Genomic DNA, 24340 nt, shown 5'->3' with positions numbered 1-24340 from the left:
ACACATTATATTACTGTGGGTGCCATTCTGTAGGATTGCCTGGGGGCTCCCTTGTGGTGCAATGTCCCCGGCGTTGCCCAGTCCTGAAGAGAGGTGAGGTGGCAGGGGTGCTGGGGATGAGCTCCTCGCGGCTCAGCAGGGGCGAATGGCATGGCTCAGGGGAGGCGGCAAAGGGCAGAGAGATCCTGTAGGGGAGGCTTTCCATGCTGGGGTTTCCGGGGAATCTGCTGGGACTGTGGAGACCCTGCGGGCTGAGGCTGTAGTGATTCACCTCGGAGAAGGAGCTGTTGAAATATGGCTTGGAGCTATGGCCGAACTTCGGAGTCAAACTCCTGTCCATCTGACTCTCTGATAGCCAACAGGATCCGCCACCTAGAGTCCAGATTAACTAAAAACTGAAATGGGGGAAATAACTATGTTCTGTCTAATTATGTTAGGGCAGTCTACAGTTGGAAACTCCTACCACATGGCAGAAATTATATGAAGGTCAGTAGCATGCAACATCATTAGATTAACTGAGGTATCCTACAAAACTATGATGCAAATGCTTCAGAACAACAGTGTCAGGTTTACATGTTTTCCAAAATTCAGTAAGGTTATATTGTTATGAAACTTTATTAAAATCAGGACAATAATCCATTAAGATCAGAGCGTTCTTCAAAAGGGGGTTTTGGCAAGTCAGTTTAAAAAAAAAAAATTCTGAAAGAAAAGCAAATATGCAAGATATGCAATTAAATTCCTTTACTTCTGTAGAATACATCTGTTCTTTGGAAGGGCATAATTTTGTTGTTTAAAATAAAGAATTCAATATATACTGTTTGGAAATGCACTACGTACCTTCCAGAGCTTCACAGTCTCAAAATCTGGAAGCATTTCTTCTCACCCTGACAGGAAAAACAAATAGAATGCAAAAACGGGATTTCCTTTTCCTACAATAGTTTTGTTGATGCTTAAGTGGTTAAAAAATAAATAAATAAATAATCAAATCCTTTTTTGGGGGGTGGGGTGTTGGTGCTAAATGAGTGTGTCAGCCAATCTTAGAGAAAGTTTGTTGTTTTAAGAAACTTGTTTCTAAAAATAGCACTTTCCCACTTCAGAAGCCACTGCGAAAGAACTGTACTACGAGGGCTGTCTGCATGATTGGCAGAAAGAAGGGAAATCAGTGACAGCTGGATCCTGCTGGGGGTTGATACAGCTCCCAATCACCGACACTGTAGCTGAAGCTTCATTTTGATGCAGAAGGATGATGGGTTCAGTTGCTTGCTGCTCTGCTACATGGATGGCTGCACAAAACTAAAATGAGAACAACATGATAGCTACAATGTAATACTGCCAAAAAAGCTTTCTTTAAAACAGTACACCTCTGATTATTTAATTTTAAACCAACAGCCTGTAAAAATACAGCTTTGTTTAAATCTACAATCAGCAAAGAAGTTTTTTTTAGAAAAAAAGAATTACAAGGTGACTACACAGTACACATATGGAAGTCTGTACTGCTTCATCTGGTCTACAATGCTGTGTGTAATTGGTATTACAGTGTGTAATGACAAACATTTGTACTTGTAATCATTGATCAATATAGTGTATTAGTGTGATTTATGTATTACTGATCAAATATATAGATAGTTCTGTTCTTAAAAGGCTTATAAAACAATTAAATGAAGACCATTTGCTTGTAGCTCCAAAAAAGTGCAAATGATTATTCAATTTCTCAGGTCTGTCATAATGAAAGGGAGGAAAAGGTTTCTGAAGGGGTAGCAACACCTTTAAGAAACAGCCTGCCAAGCTCTCTCAAGGCTCCAGTGCTTGAATGAATGGCTGGGTGACAAGATGAACAGCCTCCAAGATTTAACAAAATCCCATGGCTTTAAATCACGTCTAAACTTTCAAAAGGATGGAAGCCGGCATCTGTAACTTACAGCATCATTCAACAGAAAGGTCTGACTAAAAATGGGTTTTGTTCTCTCTCTCGATTCCTCCCCGTCCTGGACAGACGCAATCACTGGCTAGGGTGGAGTTAGTACGTCCCATAGTTTGGGGGGGGGGGGGGGGGGGGGGGGGGCGCAAGTCTGACAAGCACTTTCAAAGTAGTTTTGATCAGCCAGGCAGCTCACACTTTACAACACAGCCTGGGTGGGAACATTTTGTTTCATGTTTCAAAAAGCTGCAAGATGAATTTCTAAACCGTGTAACTGCATCATCGTCATCATCATTCACTCCTAATACAAATATGGATGAATGCTGCAAGCATTTTAACAGCTCATATTAAATTTGCATGAGTTCTGGTATATTAAATCAGCCTACCAACTAACTCATGCAATGGGATTTTAAATACTTTCCATTACAGCTCATTATGTTAAAATATTCAACAAACTTAGCCTAAATCCTAAGCATTAAACAAGCAGGGTATGCTCACCTGTTTTGCTGTGTTCCACTCTACCACCTATGGAGGACTGGTATGTCTGGTGAGGGGAGAGAGGTCCGGGAGAGAGGCGTCCGTGGTTCTAGAACAGGCTGATATTATAGGCCACAGCTGCCTGACAGCCCATGATCTGTGGGTCCAAAGGTAAGCGGTTCTGGTAGCCAGAGCAGGGCAACTGGAAAACCAACAGAACCTCTGCTTCAGCACGTGTGGAAAACAAAAGGATGAAATTAAAGACTTGGACTTTGTTTCATGCCACTTTTTTTGCTGGGGATGCATATTCATGCCAAGAGATATAGTTTATGCTTTACAGTTTTGTGTACATCTGAAGAACCAGCTGTGATTAAACACCTTTAGTATAAGCTATTTAGTGATCACAATCCTTCAGCTGCACAAGTTACTGAGAGTAGTAGAATCTGGTGGTATATAGAGGCACGTGTCCATCTATTTGTATGTCAAACCTGCATTTGTACATGTGCATACAGTAGATGCAGGTCATGATGATCTCCTTTTTCATATTACAGAGTTCTAATTTGGCATTTACGGGCTTGTCAGCAACCTGGTTGTTTAAAAATGTTAGACAGCAATTGAGGCTTGTGGGTGTGATGGCGGCGTAGACTGGCTTGCAAGAGACACGCACCCAACAGGACAAGCCCTCCAAAATACAAAGCAGGGGAGAAAGCTACCAAATCCGACTTTTAAACACAGATTATGAAAAGCTCACCTGAAAGCAAGAAAATGTTAAAATCATAATTTCTCATTTTTCACACATCAAATGGGGAACCGGGATGAATACAAAATGTATTAGAAACATACACCAAACGGCAAAAACAAGACAAATGTAGACCCCTCATGAAGGCCCATCCTTATCTGAAGAATTAAACATGGCCATTATCAAGGAAGGAAAAGCTATACAGTGCTGAAAAGCAGGGAGCCGGTGATACTGGCTGAGAGGACTGTTATTTTAACCCTCTTATGTTTAGTCGTCACAAGCCTTTTTTCTGGAACCGGGAAAAAAAAATTAGCTTGACCCTCGTGAGCCAGCGGAATCCACAAACGTCAGGGAATTAAGAGACATGTGCTAGACGCTACCGAAGGACATGGAAATCCTTTCTGCGGATGAGGGGGGCTTGGATTTTCCATATATGTGGATGGCTCTCCGCTTCAGAAGCACACTGCAATACAAATGAGGTGCACAGTTCAGGCATCAGAGCACACATGCTGTTAAATATTTTAAAAGCTTATGAAAAAAAACATATAAATTAAAAAGGGGGAGGGGGGAGGAGCAGAATGACATTACCTGACCTCTGTGCTAATTCGACTGGCAGAACACTGAACATACTGTCAGAACAGATCACTAGAAAAGATAACATACATTAACCTTTTCTGCCCCCAGTGCTAGTGGTTGTCTGTATCACATTCTTTCCACCTCTTCATTGGCCATTTAAAAAAAGTGGACTGTTAAAACAAAAGCAGAATGCCCAGCTGAGTGCTGAGCAGATGCTGCACAATCTGTAGTGCGGTCTGCACACTGTGTCACAGCAGACGGCCACCAATTTGCTAAGGCGCTGTTCGAGTCCTATGACTACAGTTTGTTTGCCCTTGTGGGTTGGAAAGCTGCCAGGAGTCTTCAGTACAAAACGGGAACAGTTATCGGGACTGATGAACAAATATGCCACCTGTGGCTTTGGATCAGACACAGAAGGAAAGGGAAGGGATCGGGAAGGGCCAAAGATACTCACAGGCACTGGCATGACGAAGCGGCTCCAGTAAGGAGGGACAGACATAATGTTGTTCCTACCCTAGGGTTCAGTCCTCTGCAGGGGGCTCGCCAATTTCCCAAAGACCGAGTGGCGCCCAGAAGAAAACAAGGAGCAGCAAACCGGGCTGCCGACAAGCCCCGTAGGGCTGCTGTGTCCTGGGAAAGCACACACACACACACAAAAGGGAGGGAAGGAAAAAAGAGAGCTCAAGATGAACAGATGTTTTCTGTTTTGATGGCTTTTTTTTCCTTTTTGGTCGCCCTTAGAGTCATAAGCAAGCCTTGTTCAGCCAGTACAACTCAAAAGCAGCGATATGCTCACGGATTCAGATGTTTAGTCTTCAGAAATTTATTATGTGCATGTCTATAAATAAAATGTAATACATGTTGAAGGGCCTGTTAGGAACTAACACTTGGACTTGTGATGGTTTCAGAGGATCTGAGCTAAAAGACCCATGACCTCCATTTACACAAGAAGTAGAACAGTGCTCTTCTTGGTATAGCAAGTCAGTCTTTGTCAGGTTTTATAATTATTTTAAAATATATCTCATCTTATCCAAAGGGGTGGAGTGATTTCCCATTTGGAATAAATGAGGGCGATAACACAGGTATTGAACTTGCTCTTTTTATTTTTCTAGAAAGACAGTCAGGCCAAGAGTAGTCTTGGAACATTAGAACTGGAGACTTTTTGAGAACATATTATTAAAATATCCAATTTCTAAAAGTAGTTTTGAGTTTACTTAAGTTTTCAAACTTCTACACCTATATAATTTGGTTCTAGCCAATTTTATTTATTTTTAACCCATCCAACTCCTCATCTGATGTGACCTTTCTGGTGTGAAAAGCAAGGCGATTTTGTGAAGAAGCCTTTATCCACAAGGCTACTTTGGGTAAATATATATATATACGTAAAATAAGCTCTGAAGGGACATGCTTTATTTATTAGAGTTTCCCACCACTAAGTTACGCCTACGTGAAGCTTTCACTTCTGCAAGGAGCATTTCTGTTTATTGTGTTTAGCTACATTCTGTTGATTGAGACACAGCTTGAGTCAGATTGCAGCAGGAATGAAGAAAGATTTGCTCGAATCAACATTTGGGCCAATGGTTCAATCCAGAGAAGCTTGGATGTAAGAGTCTATAACAAGCTGCTTCTGGGGCATCGATATGCAGATTGTGTACTTGCGTCTGTCACCCAGATCAACCCTGCTTTAACAAAAGCAGTGTGAAATCGAGTAGTCGACCCACTTGACACTAGGTACTGACCCGGGTAGATTCTGACCTGGGTAGAGCATGCCAGTGTGAAAGGGGCTTTAGTTGCATTGAAATAATCTAAAAGGAAAATCATTGCTCCCCTCCCACACACTCATTCAAGAGCCTGCGACAGACAGAGCAGTAAATGAGGTGTGCATTTGTTCCATGCTAATTAAATGTTCTGCAGCGTTGTGAATTAGTAAAGTTAACCTTTTCCCTGTTAAATAAGGCTCCTGGGAATGGGAATTTTACTCTCAAAACAATTTCATCTTAATCAACAAACCAATTGACCTGTTTCACAGAGCTCTCTTTTTATGTTGCAACCCACTGATCTAGAATGGGATTACGACGTGAACACTGACTAGGCACTGGAGAGAATGTTAACTGTAGCCACAGCGACGCCGTTTTACTAAGTTTTCATTGAATAGGTCTTATTTTAAAAGGAAAACGACAACAACCTTGCGTTTTCCCACAGCAGCCCAGCGTTCTTCTTTTCTTTTTTGTTTCACATTCCTCTACACTGAGTGAAAGTGGCTCCTCCTGCTCCTTCATTGCACATAGAGGGCAGAGGCAGGTTTGAAAGCGCGCTTTAATTTATATATGTGTGTGTGTGTGTATATATATATGTGTGTGTGTGTGTGTGTGTGTGTGTGTGTGTGTGTGTGTGTGTGTGTATATATAATGTGCAAGTGTAGTCTAAAGCAATAGCATTTAGTACTAGGCCATTCTTCAAATGTACCTGTTGCAAGTACTCTTGATGCAAAACCTTGAAACGTATAGACCAGGACACAAGTTTTAGTCTAAATTAAAACACCAAGTGCACTGTTTCGGAGCGAGATCCTGAAGAGAGCCGGTACAGCACCATGTTTCTGATAGAGGACGACACAGGAATTCCAGCAGACACACGCATGCTTGGTTGCGTGCTCGGCTCAGATTAATACAGAGCGACACAGTAAGTGACAATGATCAGGCTGACTGGCAGTAGAGGAATTTAATGTCACGACTTTGTGATGAAAAGGATCAACAAACCAGCAATTTAAAAGAACATTATATTTACAAAAAAAAAAAAAATGGGATTGAGTCCCCCTTGATCAGAATTTAACAATTGGGTTCATGAACAGAGAGCGGGGAAGGAGTTAAGGCATTGGCAGGCCTTAAATTGTTAGTTTTCATTCTGGACATCTATTACTTCCCCTCCCTGTGAGAAGTTATTTTCCCCCCCAAGACCAGATCTATTTCACACATCGCATTCCTAAACATTTTTTTAATCCTCATCACATAAATAAGTCTCATACAATTGTTTTCCAACATGATTAAACTCAATAGCTCCAACCTAAATAACAAAGCAAATATCAATAACCTTGACTAGGCAGGACACCACAAAGCCACCATATTTAATATGTCTATATAACATCTGATTACTTTATTGCTGTTTTTATTTATTTAAACTGACAAGGAACAGTCCTAATTAGAATTACTAGCAGCTCTGTGTGACGAGTCTATATAATTTGCATTTAACACTGCAGCTACAGCTGCCATTAATTATCCCTTTATTCAAGTGAGCTAGAAGAAGATAAAAAAAGGAGGACGACAGTAAAAGTAAAAGAAATGCATACATTTTTTTTTTTTTTTAGTTGCTCATAGAGGTCATAGCACTCATTTGCGGCTCAAGGTCATTCCTACAACCCCATTTGCAGCCCTCTCTCCTTGGAGAGAAGACAGGTGATTTGTAGTCAAATAACGCTTTGACAGAGCTGAGAGGCCGATCTCCAGCCACAATGAGAAAACAAGTGTTTCATTCTGTTGAGCTGAACAAATAGAACACAAACAAACCCCTTCAACGTGCATATCTCATCTCTGTTAGGAACACTGGCTCACTTCCTGTTAAGATGTTCTAAAAGCAGCAATTGCCAGTTTGCTGTTGCAATTGGGTTTAATCTTTAAAAAAGGGCCAAGCCTGTGAACAGCACTGCATTTTTAAATATATTTAACATCTTTCACAGCAGAATGCTACAAAGTTCTTAATTATTATTATTTTTTTTTTAGGCAATTAAAAAGGTCGACAAACGCCAGACACTTCCTTTTTTCACAGTGAAATTACTTTGAAAGTCTGTTTAAAATTCTAATCCAAATCCTACAGTTTGTATTCATGGATTACCAAACATTCTGTGCATAGTAACACTCCAAATTATAAAGGTGCAATGCAGCACAGCTCACCCACCAATCAACCCCCTGTAAAAGGATTGAAAATCAAACTGGATGTGTATAAGACCAATGAGTCAGTCATCCTAAAAGGATCAGAATGAGTAAATCACCAAATTCATTCGCTTTCATTCTGTCCTCTGGTTTAAAACACACTTTATTCCAGAGTCTGAAAGATATTGTAAATCCTCAAAATGAGATGCTGCTTCTCTTATTACATGCTCTTCGTTTCTGAGCAAGTAAAAGTACACCAGTGATTTATGGGTCCTGAATTTGTTTGTTTTGACAGCAAGTAATATATTTAGAGGGTTCTGTAACTTAATTAACTTACTTACAATAACAACAAATATTTGAACAAAACAATATTTGGTATAGAAAAGCCTTAATCCTAAATACGGACACGTATTCTGTGCATCTGTATTCTAATGTGGCATGACCTTCTTTAGACTTTTGCAGCCCACTGGAGATCTAGTGTGCAAATGCGAGGTGGTCAAATCAACGGCATCACCCCTCATATCTCATTTAACAGGCTATTGATTTAATCTGCTTGGAACAGCTCTGATAGGTTATATTGTATTACACGGGAACCTCACCTTGGCTAGGGTGTCATTCAACTGCTAAGTGACCTATAAATCTGTTCTGGGAATTAAAGTGCTTGTAAATATCTCCCATCTGCAATATGAACTGAGATGCCTTGGAAAGGAAAGTATGTATTGTTACAATCTTTTGGCTTGGGGTATATGCCCGCTCATGATAATAGCTTCTCTAACTAATACACAGTGCTGGATGGCACACAAGCAATAAACACGATGCCCATAGAGGGCACTATTTAAGCCTGTATGTCTATGTGACTTGGTCAAATATGCGCAACTGTAAAGCTAGTTGAGATCTCATTCAGCATTGCTAACACTCATAGTAAATCAATCCATTGTGTTTCCCATGACCTCAGGTTACATTTTTGAACATTTTGTATGCAATGGTTGTAATCTTTTTGTATTATTTTTTAAACTGCTGAAAGGAGAAGGTCCCATTACATACAGCAAGACGTGGAAAGGACGCCTGCAGCCTGCGAGAGAAGGCTGGGTGCAGCAGAGTCCGGGGTATGAACTTGGGTGCGAGGGAGTTAAGCACACAGCTCCTGCTCGGCTCCAGGTTATCGAGCTGGGTCGTGCATTGCCACTCCGTGGAGGCTGCCGCGTTCACGACACAGCGAGATGAATCACTCCCAGATCTTCCTGCGCGGGGGATAAAAAAAAGGTGTCAAAGAGGAGTTTCACTTGGACTTGAATGCCAGCTTAAACCAGGAAGACTTTTAGACAGACACACAGCAAGTTTGTATTGCTAGCACGGTTGTGCAGACCATTTGCAATCAAAGTAAACAGTGCCACCTTTTTTGCAATTGCTAATTGTGATTATTTAATCTAGATTTAAAAATTAAAAAATAATAAAATGAATAAAATAGCTGGCAGTGCCACTGGTGGATCATCAAGTGAATAAGCATCCTCCTAACTTTGATCACTTAGGGAACTCATATTGGCTTATATTTGGTTCAGGGGACACCTCCTTGTGTTTAGCATCCTTTGAAGTCATCGTATAAATACTTTAAAGAAACGCACCGGCATTTCCCAATGGTGCAGAGTGCCATGGGGTCTCCCACCATGGCCACCAGGGACTGGGTATGAGGCAGCACGGTGCTGAGCATCCTGGAGCTGGACAGGAATCTGTACTCCAGGTCCTCGGCCGTCTCCTCCTGCTGCTGGTCCTTCCGCTTCACCACCGCCGAGGGCTCCTTGTAGGTGTTCCTCGTCCGCACTGTACTCAGAAACAGCACCCTGAAGCGACGGCCTGCCAGAGGAACACAACAAAATACATGCAAGCCCTGAAATGCATAAAAAATAAAACATTTGCCTCAAGCAGCCCTTTAGAGAAGAAAAGGGTTTTAAGAAGTGGGAAAACAGATTACGAGTAGAGGAGCAAAGGCACACGAATGTCACAATACTAAATATATTTCACAATAAGCAGATGCATTTCATGATACAATGTGCAGATAAAGCGATGATTAAGTGACTCCTGTGTTAACAAACTCATTTTAAATGAAACATGATGGAACATTTATTACCAAAATCAAATTGCACTTTTCCTCATTCAAGAAACAGAAGTAGCTTCAAGGTGCATCCCACTATATATTGAGTAATGAAGTATCACAATTCACCGATGTCCCATAAAATCAGTCCACCCCTATTTGGCGTCAGTGCAAAAACTAGCAATATCCGTTCAGTGTACTACAGCCAAGAAACTGATACAGCTTTGGTTTAATGGACGTGGTTCCATCTCTAAATAAATGATTGTGAGCTGAAGTTATAAATCACCAAAACAGGTCAAAACCACTTGGATTCCCCTAATATTAAGACCAAAGGCTAACTGAGCATTATTGAATTGTCAAGGTTTTTCCAAGTTAGATTGTTCTCATCACATGCATTGAGTAAATTAGTACCCCCAATATTGATTTTGTTTGTGTCCTCCGCAAAATCGTGGAGTTGTAAAATCAGGGCAAGTCTTTCATAGCAGACAAAGATGGTCATCAGAAGAAAGTAATTCAATTTGCAGCACTACGAGTATTAGGAAGCCTCTGTTTAATTGCACCTCAGTTTCTGTAGTCTAGTGAGCTGGGACTATGCTGAGATGACTACAGTTTTATTTCTTGCCATCATGCTTGCTATGTTTAGGCTGGAGATACACAAGCAATTATACTGTCCATTTAAAAAGAAATGGGCAACTGAAATAGATCAGGAACTAAACCTCAAGTAATGTAAAGAGATCCATCCAATTTATTAAACATATTAATATTTGTGACAGATTCCCATTGTCAATGCCCACCTTAATTTCTTTTTTTTTCTTTTTTTTTTAACGTGCCAATACCACCACCTTAAGCAAGAATGGTAACCGTATTGATACATGCAACAGACAACAACATTAGCAATAAGCACTTCAAGCAAAGCATATTCAATGACATGCTTGCTAACCAAAGTTCTCTGCAATTCTCTCAAATGTGGCATTTGGACAGACATGCGATAAAGACTAGATTCACACTGACTGACCCACATACAGTATTCAAGACTTCTAACTGACAGACTACAGAGTACCCTTTTCTGTATGCGGGTAAACCTTATTTGAATAGAGCCATGTTGGAGAAGACAACATTGTTTAAAACTACCACCCCCTTTGATAATATTTGATCTAATTTCCATTACCAAACAATAACCCATTTTACTTTACTTAGCACCAAATTAGGGGCTGTGGTGGGTAGAGAGACGGTGCAGTAAACAAATCCATTAGCTGTTGTTCAATCCCACCTCAGGTTAAAAATAAAATGGTGGTTACAAATTTGACAGCAATAAACAAATGACATCAATATCTTAGAAAAGGTTAAAGAAACAATACACCATCACCAATACAAACAATTACCAGCTCTCAAAAAGCTGTTTAATTCATTTGTTCAATCCTATTGCTTGGTGGCAACCTACTCCAGAAGCACTTAAGATCAGGTATGCATCGGTAACTTTGAAAAACTCTGCATTAATACTGCAACACTATCAGACAAAAAATCATTTATGACAAATTACCAGATTAACGGAACATGATTTTGCATCTGACCAAATAATGAAAAAGAATACATAAAACCTTTAACGCCTAAACCAGTTCCCCATCCAGGGATGGGCAACACACCAAGTATTGCACATGTCAATCTATGTATTAGTTAGTGGTTTAAAATGAGGGATGGAGGCATTGTAACTAGATAAGCCCAGGGTTAAAGGGATTCATATTTAAAAGTAAATAAGCATGTGAAAAGCCATATCTGTGTCACCAGTAGAACAAACAGCAAACAGCATGATGTTTAATAGTACTATGGTTAAAATGGTTAATTCAACAGCTATTCTAGGGATGAGCAGGGTTCAACAATATATAAACGCAGCAAACGTGGCACAGAGAGCTTCTCCTATCATTTACATTGTAGTGTGCAATATACTCTCAGAGTTATGTACTGTAGATCCAAATGTCAGTTGACATGGAGAAAGATTTATAGGACGACACGAAGGACAAATATTATTACAGGCCACATCTATCCCTTCATTGACGCCAGTAAGGCAGTGTGAGTGCACTTGGGATTCAGACACTAAAGACAGAGGAACTACCACTAAACCAAAGATGACTTCACTAGCTGATCAACCCCGTTGTACACAGTGTAGAATCTGACCTCTCCTGCAACACCCCCTTTTTCCAGCAGAACTGGTAATCAAATGTACATATGAACCTTTGAGATCTGCTACCCTGTACCAAGACTATAATCCAATTTACAAATGCAACCCAAGCTCACAATGCCCTGTATACATCAGTTTGCACTCAAATCTCTTCTGCCATTCCATCTTAACAGTCACTTTTCATGAGAAGGCCTGAAATGTCAAGAGTCTGTCACACTGAATCTGTTTCATAAGGTAAAACAAAATACTGAGGGAATGAGGTGGTGTTGGTGAAGGGAGTTATAAATATACAGTACATTTGCAACAGCTTTTATTTTCTTATATACTATACAAAACAAAAAAATTATATACATATATTAACAAATATATATATATATATATATATATATATATATATATATATATATATATATATATAGACACACACACACACACAGGCTTTTTTTCTAATCCTCATATTAGAACCATACTGACAGGAGGAGGAAAATATAGGAAAAGGTTGCTGGGTTGCCAAGACTTATTGTATATACTTTAAAAGGAAAAGCATGAGAAAAAAAGAAACTGTGTTAATTCTTTCCTACTTCAACATTAACCAATCCAGTGATTTGCAAAGTCCTGATAAGATCTAAACTTTTCTATTGACGTTTACTTCGAACCTAGCAGTTCAATGTTGAAAATGTGACTTCCTAAAGTGATCTGAATTTTATGCACAATTCCTGTTTTGTTCCCTTCTTTTTCAAACAATGCTGACCTTGGATGTTGAGCATTTGCTCCACGGTTACATCCTGCAGCTTGCGTTTGTGCAGCTTGGCTGGGATACAGACTGCCTGGCTGGCATACGGAGTCACCACGCTGATGCTGTTCTCATCAAGCTTGCCCCAGGCTACCGGCCACTTCTTATGGAGCTCTTCTACCTGCTCAGTTATTTCCAACACCTGAAACAAATCAACAGCAATGTACTTTATATTGCATGGTAACAATGACTTGCAACTGGTGCTTAATCATGACAGGAGGTACAGGTGGAAGAGAGCCATTCTCACCTCTGCGAAGTTGTAGTAGTTGTAGCAGTTCTTGTCCATTCCCCAAGCAGCAAAGAAAGAGAGTGGAAAGAAGTCTTTGTGGGCCGACTGTTTACTAACTGCTCTCAGATCTCCTCCATAAAACAGCTCAGAGGCAAGACTGGTAAATCAGAAAGACAATATATTCAGACATAAAAACATTCGTAATCCGCCACACACAACAACCTTTTAAAAGGAGTGAAAAACACCTGCAGACTGTCAGCGCTGGAATCTGTTGCACCCAAACATGTCTACATGAATTTGTGTAAAACAATACTTGGACTTGTGGGTTTTGCAATTGTAAGATACAGAATGCTATTTTGAAAAAAAACTGGAGGGGAAACGTGTATGTCAAACATAGTATTTTATTGTGTAACAATTTTTCTTGTACTGCCTCCTGAGCCTGGCCAGCTGTTTCAGTATCTGACACTTTGTATACTACATGTCTAAAATGCTGCTGAAAACAGCTAGTCAATCGACTGTTATAGGCTAAACAACACGGTGCCATTCTGCTGAGTCAGTGTCCATTACTATAAATCCCAAAGTACTGTTTCTTAACCAGTGTGTCACCAAGATAAAGATGGATTAGGTCAAAATGTTGGTGATCCCTAGTCAGTGATGAACAGTGGCATATCTGTACATCAGTATATGAAAGCAAAATGATTGTGTTGGTAAAGCTGAAGCATGGCTTACTTTATGATAGTCTCCTTTGATCAGTAGTGTGCAGATAATTCTATCCTGCAGCAGCTGTCGGATGGGTAAAGTTGAGACAGTCGCTCTATCAAAGAGACATGGAGGCTTCGTTCCCAGGCAAACTTGCTGTACACAACTGGGGCTAGCTGGAAAGACACATAATAAGAACAGGTTTTCTACACAACATGATTTTAAAGGGGGGGTGCAATGTTTGATAAAAGCTATTAACACACAAAAAACACAAATACATTCTGAGCAACCAATGAACCATAACATTGTTACAATTTGATAGTTAAAAAAACCTGTTTTTTAAATAAATAAATACATAAATAAATAAATGTAATTCACACAGTGACATTTTGCTAACCAGGTTTCTTTAAGTGGGCATGTGCAGACCTGGTGAGGAAGGGATAGAATTACCCCCTCCCCCCCCGGCTCTAAAACAATGAGGAAAGAATCTCTATTGAAATGTAAATCATAGTGTTGTAGCGTCTGTTCCTCAGAATGGCTTTTACTTTTACGAAGAGGAAATTCAACACTTTTGCAAGTTAATATAGCCAGAGGGAAAACAAATAAACCGTACATGTTACTGTTAACTCAAATAATTTTTTCTTTTTTTTTCTTTTAATAATTTAGTAGGTCGCTGTATCAGGATGGCGTGTGTGGGGACGTCAGACCTGGAAGAAACACTAAGTATTGCCAGGTGAAATGTGAATTGCGCTGTTGCGCAATTTAATCAATAAACAGAAAATAAAAGGTTGACAAACGAAAAACACTTTGTAAAATAAAAACGGCACAGTAGCCAAAATGAACAGACAAACAAAACGTACTAAGACTAAACAAACAAGGCGAGTTTAAATCAATTATTTACTTTAGTTTTTACTTTCTCATTCTCCACACCCGTTCTGCACTCACCGAACACACAGCCCCAAGTGAGTGAAAACATGCTGCTTTTATGCAGCTCTATCGAGACTTGATTGCTAATCAATCATTCAACTGGAGTCTCAGTACAACTACATGTGAATTTACTTAGTGCAATTCCCTGTGCTCACATATTACATTTTACCTGCACGTGAAGTGCTGCGCAATCCTCGTGCCTAAATACAAATATACATTTTAAATCACTCGTGTTCATAACCCATATTATCCCGTGTACCAACTACAATACACCAACATGAACACACTACACGCAACATACAACACAAATAAATAGCCCAGGGGCGGGACACTTTGCTACAGTCGCCAATTATTATTATTATTTTTATCTTGTTCTCCCTAATTTGGAATAGCCAATTATTTTTAGGCTCAGCTCACCGCTACCACCCCCGCGCTGACACAGGAGCGACGAAGACGAACTCTGAAGCATGTGCCATCAGCCGACTGCTTCTTTTCACACTGCAGACTCACCATGCAGCCACCTCAGAGCTACAGCATCGGAGGACAATGCAGCTCTGGGCAGTTTACAGGCAAGCCCGCAGGCACCCGGCCAGACCACAGGGGTCGCTGGTAAGCCAAGGACACCCTGGCTGACCTAAACCTCCCCACCCCAGGCGGTGCACAGCCAATTGTGCGCCGCCCCCTGGAAGGTCCCGTCCATGGTCGGCAGTGCAACAGCCTGGACTCAAACTGGCGACATCCAGGCTATAGGGGGCATCCTGCGCTCTACATGGAGCACCTTTTATGCCAATTTTTTTAAATAAGCCTGAAAAAATAAATACAAATAAAATAGGACATTGGGTGTTAATATTTAAGCTTTAACTAAGTAGATTTATAAATGTTAAATGGTACACATTTCTTTTTGTATTTATTTATTTATTTATTGTTTACAAACATTACCCTCAAAGCTAATGATATTAAAAGCTAGAAAGATTCAGAAATACTAAAGGATTAACACTTAGGGGAGAAGGGGCAGGCTTGATTCAGAACATTAATTCCATAATGAAGGACATCACCGTCGTAAGAACTGATCTGCTAGCTGTTATGGTGGTTTGTACTGCAGAATAACCCATTTATAAACAGCATCTATGGTACCTTTAGAAGGATGTGCAACATCAATCCATGCCTTTTTCCATTCACAGTAAATCAGAAACCTTATGGGGCGCCCAGTGCTGTTAATCTCTCTGATCCATGACCAGGACCAGGTCCAGACGCAGCTAACCACCCCCAGTCCATGAGGAACACTGCAGTTCTAATTAAACCTCATCCGTCACACACTAAGCCCTTACCTGAACAGGGTCACCTGCCAGCACGACCTGTGTGGATTACATCAGCCAGCGCTAAAGCCAGAACTGACACTCGGTGGCGTAAGAAGCTTCATCCAGCAAGACATGTGTAAAATAACCTGCAGAATTTACAAGCAAACCATAAAGCGTTTTAACCACTCGCACATTTCATGAGGCACATCACCAACACATTTCTAGTTTATGCCTTTGTAGAATAGTTTGCAGTCACAGAATTATTATGCTTCTCAGTAGCTAGAGATGTGCAATTGAACACACTGTCTTTTTTCACACAGCACCCAGTGCCAACACATACTGCAACAGCAGTTACAGTTTTGAATCCAACCAGCGCCAGCCAACTATGTGCATAAAAACATTTCATAGATAACTACCACAACACAGAATTTTTATTGGCAACCTGTTTTATTTTGATTTGTGCATTGCTAAGTTGTTTTGTTGCTTTTGTCGCTGCAGCTCCCAGATTCACTGCCAGGTTATAAACCCAACATCAAGACAGCAAAGTACAGTACACAAAAAAAGCAAGACTTAAGTGCACTGAACCACTATGTTATCTAGTCCAATACATCTGAAAGCAACTCAGTTGAGGGGTTCTTACTGTATGGTCAGTCCTCTGTCTGAGTCATAATAGGATACAGGTGAAGAGTGTCTTCTAAATCTAATCAATATTGGGTCGAGCACTACAGTATTTTAAGGGAGTGGATAACTTAATTGGTTCAAATCAAGAGTAAAAAAAAAAAGCAGAACCCACATCACCAGTCAGAGCTGAAGGTTTTTTTTTTTTTAAGACTTAAGTTTGTTTGTTTCTGAATTACAAGAAAAAAAATCAATGTAAAGCAAATAGAGCTTGAATACATATTCAATTTCATTTCCTTCTCAGCAAGAGAGCAAATGGAAAGAGATACTGTTTCATCATTCTGCCACAAACATGAAAACCACAGCAGGGGATCCACCCAGCTACAAAGAATAAAACCATGCCAAATACAGTACTCCCATATTGCATTTCTCTTTAACCCTTTGAAAACTTTTCAACTCCTACTGCATGATATAGGTTGTTCAAAGAATACAAACTTAAGTGTCTCTTACGGTAAATTGATCTGGACATTTGAAACAAACAGCAATCTTGAATGTCACTGCCCGGGTCAAGAATGATGTTTTAATGACGTCGTGACTGACTTAGACTCTGTGGATTATAATATAAGTTCTGCTATGCAATAATAATAATAATAATAATAATAATAATAATAATAATGAGGACATCTCAACATCAACTCAGTTCCTCTCCACAGGTTTCAATGGTACAAGTTTTATCAATGAAACAGTTTGAATTTTAATGTGACAAGGTCTGTTGTCCCCAATCACACTGATTAATGACACTGTAAACTTGACTTCATTGCAGCAGGTTCGAGTCTGGTGCCAGAAAGGGAAGAGGCAGAACCAGTTAACAACTGGTATTGGCATGTAATCTGCACTGCCACCTAGTGTTTTTACTAAAAACTACATAGCTCCTGAAAGTTATATTGAGAATAGTGTTGAAATGTTCCCAGGTTTACAGTTGAACTATACATTTAATAAAAAAATTGAAATAAATAAGCACAACAAGTCTGAATTTCTGTAACATGCACAACTTGGAAACACAACAAGCTTTGTTACACATGAGCTACTGGGTTTTTTTTTTTTTCTTCTCTTCATATTTGTGTGGCCTCTGGTGGCTGAGACATGAAACGTGTGAGAAAAAAGGCTATCCGAAAAACAGCACCATTTAACTTAATTCCAGACCTAAGCAAATTTACTTTGTGCACTTGTTTTTTGCTTAGTCTGGAGGAACATGCATTGCATTATTTTTTTTTTTTAATTAAGTACATACAATACTGTATAGCACAATAACTCATACCGACAGTGCACTGAAGGCTGGAAACACCAAAAGAAACACACCCACACAAACTGTCTTATTACCTACCAGGGCCAAGGCCAAGCTGGGTGAGGTGTTTGGACAGGCTGATGGTCGTCATCACCACACGGCTCTTTACAAGGTCCTCCTTGCTCGGCAGCAAAAAGGCTGTGCGATTGAGAGTGATCAGACTGAATCGCTGCACCGCGGGAGGTACAGACTACACTGGCTTATTCTTGTTGTGAATTGTGGAAGAGATTTCAAATCAAATTCCTAAAGAGAAAACACGCAGGCTGGATATTCATTTAAAAAAAAAAAATCAATAACTAACTACTTTATTTTTAGTTGCTGTTGCATAATCAAAGTGTTTTATTTACTGCAGACTATATTAAAAACAAACAATATGGGGGAAATAAACATCTTGTCGTCATGGATTAATGTAATAAAAGCAACAGCGTCTCACAATATAAAATGATAATGCAAAGAACCCACAGACTGTTTTTGGCATGTGATCTATATTGGCACCCAGGGTTGAAACTAAAAACTACACGGTCCACTGAATGTTAGAACAGATTATGCTGAAAACACATCCAACCCAAAGTGAGCAGCATAACAGGAACGCAAAATTAATTGAGATGTAAACTGAAGAACTAACAGAGTGAACAAAAACAAAATTGGACAGAATAGTTTTGTTTTTTACCTCAACAGCCAGCCTCCTCGGAGCTCAGGACCATCATGGAAGTTCAGATGATCTTTTATGAAGACGTCAGCAGCAGATTCTGAGTGCGTACACAGGAGTACCCTACGGAAAGAACATCTAACAGTTAAAAAGTAATACTACGCTGTCAGAAAAAAAAAAAACTAAAATGCTGTGAAAAACAGATTCCAAACGACTGTACACTTAAATTATACTTTCTTTGTTCTATTATTTGTTACTTTTTTCTTTCTTTCACATTGCACCCAAAAGCCTTTCCTTTGATGGGTAACATAAAATCGATAGTTTGTTTTTGGTGATCCCTCAGGATTCTGTATAAAGACCTTTCATAGTTGATCAGTAATCTGAGTGTAGTACAGTGGCATCCTCACCTCAGTCAACACTGGATTACGAAGGTTAAGACGCACAGTACCTGTATTTAGTGTCCCTCAGCAGTAACCTGACAGCCTGGGTCAGTGTGAAGGTCATCCCAGTGCCTGAAGGGGGCAGTCTCGGGGATAGTAGAGCGGAGATCGCCTGAATAGCTTCTCTCTGTCATGGGTTAAGCCTAGTTTCTAAACTGTCATCACTGCTACAGATAACGAAAGAAAATGCTTTGCACTGAATGCATTGATAAAATGAGTAGATTATGAAACAGTGGCAAGAACATATGTCTTTCCTTACTTACTGCAGTATGTACTGAATTGTTAAACCCTATCAGCAAATAACAGGGGTCAAAAAGGCAATGGAATGCTATAGGCCCCGTCATCCCAAATAAATGATGTATTGTTGAATTAATGTCGTCCCATTAGTTTTTTTTTTTTAAATCCCAAAATGTCTCCTGTTGCTACCTGCCTATAACTGTATTATTGGATGAATGAAATGGCCTGTTTTGTCTGGTCACCCTTGTTAAGAGATCTGCCTCACGTTACGCTTTTTATAGTTAAATACACCAAATACAACTATAAATCAGAACTGATGCAGCGCTTTATGATGTAACGCGATTGTAGATGGTTGCTGTGTGTTGCAGAAGAGTTTGAATACGTTAACGCTTCAGCATGGGGCTTTCAAACAACAGTCACGCACATCTGAGACAATAAAAACACATCGGCACGAGCCATACTGCAGAAACATGACCAACAGAGAAGGGCAGGGTAAGAGACCACACTGAGCTGAAACAAAACAAACATTTGGCAATAGGTAGGAACACCATTGTGATTTTCGTATAGGTTATGGAGAAATTCATATGCAAATCGTATGGCGTACAGGAATTATTCATGGGGTACCTCATAGGGTACACTTGCAAGGGTTCAGTAAAAAACTTAATATCCCCGAAAATAATTCAGCTAGAAAACTGCGATGTTGGGGTGGATAGTATGATAAACCATGATACTTTCTAAGAATCTGAAACAATGTAAAAGGCTGCTGTGCCTACCTGCAGCATATCGTATATTCATCTATTCCTAAAACTCCTCGAGGTGGGGGTCTGTACTTCTACCGATGATCAATTAGAATACCTTTATTGCAAAGAAAAAAGGGGAACGAAATTTACCAACAACTACATTTTAGGGGAATCTCTCCAAAATGGGACCCAATCCAAATATTACAGCTACAGCATGTAAAACGTGATTTCCCCAATATAATCTGTGCTCAGTTATTGCATTCCGCACATGTTGACATGAACCCACACTAACTAGAAATGTTAGCACAATAAAAACATCTTGTTCTCAAACAATACAAGAACGAAAATCAGGTTTCAACTCCCACCAATAATGAAATCAGCAAGCATTGAAGCATGCAAAAAACTCAAAAACAGAATCAAACCTTGATTCCCAAGTTCTGGTGAAACTCTAGCAGCATTACTTGAAACCTGACAATAAGAACAAAGTAATTAACAAGCAAGATCACGCCGCACACCAAGCCAAATATAGTCCAAACCAAACTGGATTTTTCCATGACAATGGAGACTACAGGAATTTGTTTTCTACCATTAATTATCATCAGTAATGTTTTGACCGCTTCATTTGTCATTCCTTAGTTCACGATTTCAATTCTACCTTCAGAGGTTTTTCAAGTGAAGATAATGTATTAACCCATCAAGCGCCATTGTTCTCATTTAAGGACAGGCTACTTTGTAATTATTTGAAGTATTGTTAACTGGCATCTACCTGTTATTTTAATTTTCCCTTGAACTGTATACTGTTATGATAACTAACTCTAATTTTGTTAAGTCTAAATGTAATGCATCAAATTGCATAAATACAGCTTGTGTTCTGATTTTGTTATATAAGAAATGATTAGGTACTTAATGGGTTGATCAGTGGAGACAGTGAAAACAGTGCTGAGGTTGATGTCTGTCAGGCTCTAACACCTCTCGAAGAGGAGGGATCCAGATATTGGCGGAATAAAAAGCCCAAATCACTGCCACTCTGGGATTGGAGCCAGGCTGCAGGGACTTAGAGAACAGAATCGGGGCAGCTAGTGTACGAGGACTGGACAAAATAATCGAAACAACCGTGACATGCACCATGTCCTATCCCTCGCGTGTTTCACTGACTTTTTTGACAGCATCGTAATATATGGGTGCTGCATCTGCCTGTTGAAATTCAGATTTGACACTTGTTTTTTTTTCTGTTTGAGTGGAGGGATACAAAAGGACATCTTATGCAGATCAGGTGATCAAGATCTTAATGCAGGGGTCTCCAACCCCTGTCCTGGAGAGCTACAGCATTCTGGATTTTGTTCAACCGAGCTCTCAGTTGCTTATTTGAACCAGTTATTGGCTTAATTAGTCCAGATTAACACTTGTTCCAGGTCTCTAGCCATTGATAATGTTAAGATACTTATAAAACCTGCAGGACCAGTAACAGAACTTTAAAATAGGTATCACACCTACTGTGTTTACTACAGTATGCCTATATAAATGACCAAGCTGATCAAACACTGTTTTTAGGTACAGTATCATGTTACTACTATGATAAAATTCTGCTACGAAACAGAATTAACTCAAACTTGAAGTGTGGTAAAAAGAAGTAACAAATGTTCAGTTAATTTGATGATACAGTTTTAACTATATTTAATGATCTTAAATTGTAATTCTTGTTCTGTATGGACGTTTACTTGTTAAAAAGGTTCAATATGGTAGACAAATCAGAAGCCATCTGGACCAAGTGATACAGCCAGACAAAATGCTGGTTCTCTACTAATTCCCTGCATTGTAACTGATCAAGAACATTTGTGTGCACAATCCCTGAAGGTTTGCATACTGACTCATCTTTTACTGACAGACTTATTAAAAGAACACATCGATTGCATAACTATACTTACTGCTTGCAATATAATTGTAAAGATTTTTTTTTTTAAATCACAAATCATGTGTGTCACACAGGGTAAACAAAACAAACCTTGTGGGCATTATTCCTCCTTAAACATCTGAAATAAAATAAATAAATCAAAAAAGAATTAAACAATAAAAAGACTACAGTATATGCACTTGGGGTATTTCAGAGGGTCAACTGATCACAGATATTTTCAAATATTCACTTTACTGTGCCTAAATGACCTTGTAGTGACAACCGGGTTTATCCAATTGATCTAAACAGTTGTGGATCACTGCTTCCCCATTCAAATTATTTAAATAATGCACAATTGACGTGTTGAAAATGTGGATGTGAATGAAGCAAAAGACAGGGCTTTGATCTCCTATTATGTACGTAATGTGAATAATATAGGTAACTTGTTTTAACAATGAATAGGAGACTCTTTACTGTTTTCTTGTTTTTAAAAGTACCAGTGAAAGATCCATATTTACCATCCGACCTGACAATGTTTATGGAATCACTGCAGTTCAGATAACTGAACAGACCCCAGTGTTTTACAAAGTCACTCAAATCGCAAATAACATTTTACTCATCAAGCTTTTCTTATGCATGTCACCAGTATGAAACAAACAGAACAACAACGTGCTTTAACGGAAAAAGCAGATTTACCTGGGTTTTTGTTAGCAGTAGCAGCAGCTGTCTACAGGTTTGCATGAATTCTCTATTCTGAAAAGAACGAGGAAGGTTTTAACAGGTAGAAGATGCTACACAGAAGTACTGTACACCAAGTGTATATTGTACCGTATGAAAATATATGGATCATCGACTAAAGACTGTGATTATAAAGTGAAGTCCTATCTTGGTATACAGTAAAAACACAACTTCCTTTTCTGCAAGACCTAAAAAGTTAAAGAAATAGTGAGCATGCAGTTAATCTCCAAACCAAGAAAATAGCTTGGCAGATTTCAGAGGAGTCATCGGAAAGACCCCCGCTCTGTCAAAGCCTCAGTGTTTAAGATATAATCACTGGTTCTTGTTCTACCTCCATCCCCAATTTTGTCCAAAATGAAAATAAGAGGCCTTGGATCAAAAGGATTGCCAGTGAGCACTTTCCGTTTCTGAAAATGTTTGCCTTCTTCAGGTCACCCTTCTGACCCTCAGGCAATAGCTTTCTACTAAAACCCCTCAACAAAGGCTCATATTTATGAGCACTGCAGAGTACTGAACTCACCACTTCCACAGTCTTCTTCAGCCTCGCTGTACTTTCTCTGTAATAAGTGAAGCAGAGACTTTATATAAATGCTGCTTCTCAAGTCCTTAAATTATATAACTGTGATGGAGTGCCTGCCTGCCTCATATAATTTTTTATTATCATTTTGTACTGTTTTCATTATGATTCATTATTGTTTGTTTTAGATCAGCAGGGAGGGGGTTAAATTCCCCCATGCCAAGTAAATGTGAGAATGTGGCTGAGCCGTAATTGGCTAATTGTTAATTATTGATTAATTGGGCTCCAGCCACGGACTATAAAAAGCCAGGAGCAATCCATTACCAGGGTGGAGTGGTTTGATTTGGAGAGTGTTTGAAGAGTGGAGTAAATGTTTGAGGTGACAGTTTGTGTGTTTGTCCAAAATTGGTGTTTAGTTTGGAAACCTCTGTTTTGTGTTTGTACCTTTTGTTTGGCCCTTGTGCCTTTTTATTTTGTGTTTTTGTAAATAAAAGTAGTTTGTTTCACTGCATCTTCCTGACAGTGAGTCTTCCCTCTGCGGCTATCCTGTTACAACAACAAATTGTGGAAACATTTTCTTTAAGAGATTACTGTTTAACCAAAGGAATATTCCAGCTGTAACACTTGTATCACACTTGAGACAATCACAATAACCTTTTTTACAATGCTGAACATTTGGCCTAAAAAAAATAGCAGGAAGTTGTTCAGAACAATTCAGAATATTATTTACAAAAGTTCAAAAAGAGGCAAAAAGTACATCTATAGAAGTCATACAGTTATGGCCAAAAGTTTAGCATCACCCTATAGAATTAACACATTTTGCATCATAAAATCAAATAGTCCTGCTGAATAATGTTAAGTTAACATATTGAATTACATACCTCGCTGTAGGTTTCTATATGTTTGTCAAAATTTCACATTTTTCGATATCTAACATGAAATACTTGTACTACTATTATGGCTTCCAGTACACTTTTGTGATATAATTTTGTAGTTTCTTTGATTGCATTATGTTAAATAAAAGATCTAAATTATATTCATATAGTTTGTTTTTTTATATCGTCTCAATCCTAAAATTCTAGGTGATGCAAAACTTTAAAAAGTTAATTCAGTTCTTCACTGTAGCAAAACATTACAAGTTTACACTTCAGAGTTGATGACTCAAAGTTCTGGGTAAGGTTACCAACTGAATGACAGCAGAGATCCTGTAGAGCGATGCCTGAAGCTGGAGAGCCTGATCTGAAGGGGTGGAGGTGGGGAATGCCGAGCTGCTAAGCGACGCAGCCGCTGCCTCATCACAGCAGAGCAGGGCTAGCTGGTA

The 24340-nt window shown here is 39.3% G+C and overlaps 1 protein-coding gene across 3 annotated transcripts; it reads right to left on the bottom strand.

Annotated features, from left to right (window-relative positions):
- Positions 1-411: 411 nt before the first annotated feature.
- On the bottom strand, positions 412-23061 carry LOC121300587 (probable helicase with zinc finger domain). 3 transcript variants are annotated; one of them, XR_005947542.1, is made up of 12 exons: positions 23023-23061; positions 22461-22517; positions 18478-18579; positions 17847-18050; positions 15875-15990; positions 13650-13795; positions 12939-13077; positions 12650-12833; positions 9256-9484; positions 8678-8874; positions 2417-4340; positions 412-1293 (listed from the first exon to the last, which is right to left on the bottom strand). XR_005947542.1 is itself a non-coding variant. In XM_041229179.1 (10 exons), the coding sequence occupies exons 7-10, from the start codon at positions 12975-12977 to the stop codon at positions 8859-8861; spliced, it is 468 nt and encodes a 155-aa protein (XP_041085113.1). In that variant the 5' UTR covers positions 12978-13077; positions 13650-13795; positions 15875-15990; positions 17847-18050; positions 18478-18579; positions 22461-22517; positions 23023-23061; the 3' UTR covers positions 6721-8858. The 3 variants fall into 3 exon arrangements, 1 of the variants encoding a protein (XP_041085113.1); XR_005947543.1 differs by having other exon boundaries at positions 2417-2597; XM_041229179.1 differs by lacking the exons at positions 412-1293; positions 2417-4340 and having other exon boundaries at positions 6721-8874.
- Positions 23062-24340: the final 1279 nt, after the last annotated feature.

This window comes from Polyodon spathula, chromosome 26 (assembly GCF_017654505.1).
Source record: "Polyodon spathula isolate WHYD16114869_AA chromosome 26, ASM1765450v1, whole genome shotgun sequence".
Classification (NCBI taxonomy): domain Eukaryota; kingdom Metazoa; phylum Chordata; class Actinopteri; order Acipenseriformes; family Polyodontidae; genus Polyodon; species Polyodon spathula.
The sequence above is the reverse complement of the archived record's forward strand: the minus strand, read 5'-3'. Positions and strand labels throughout refer to the sequence as shown.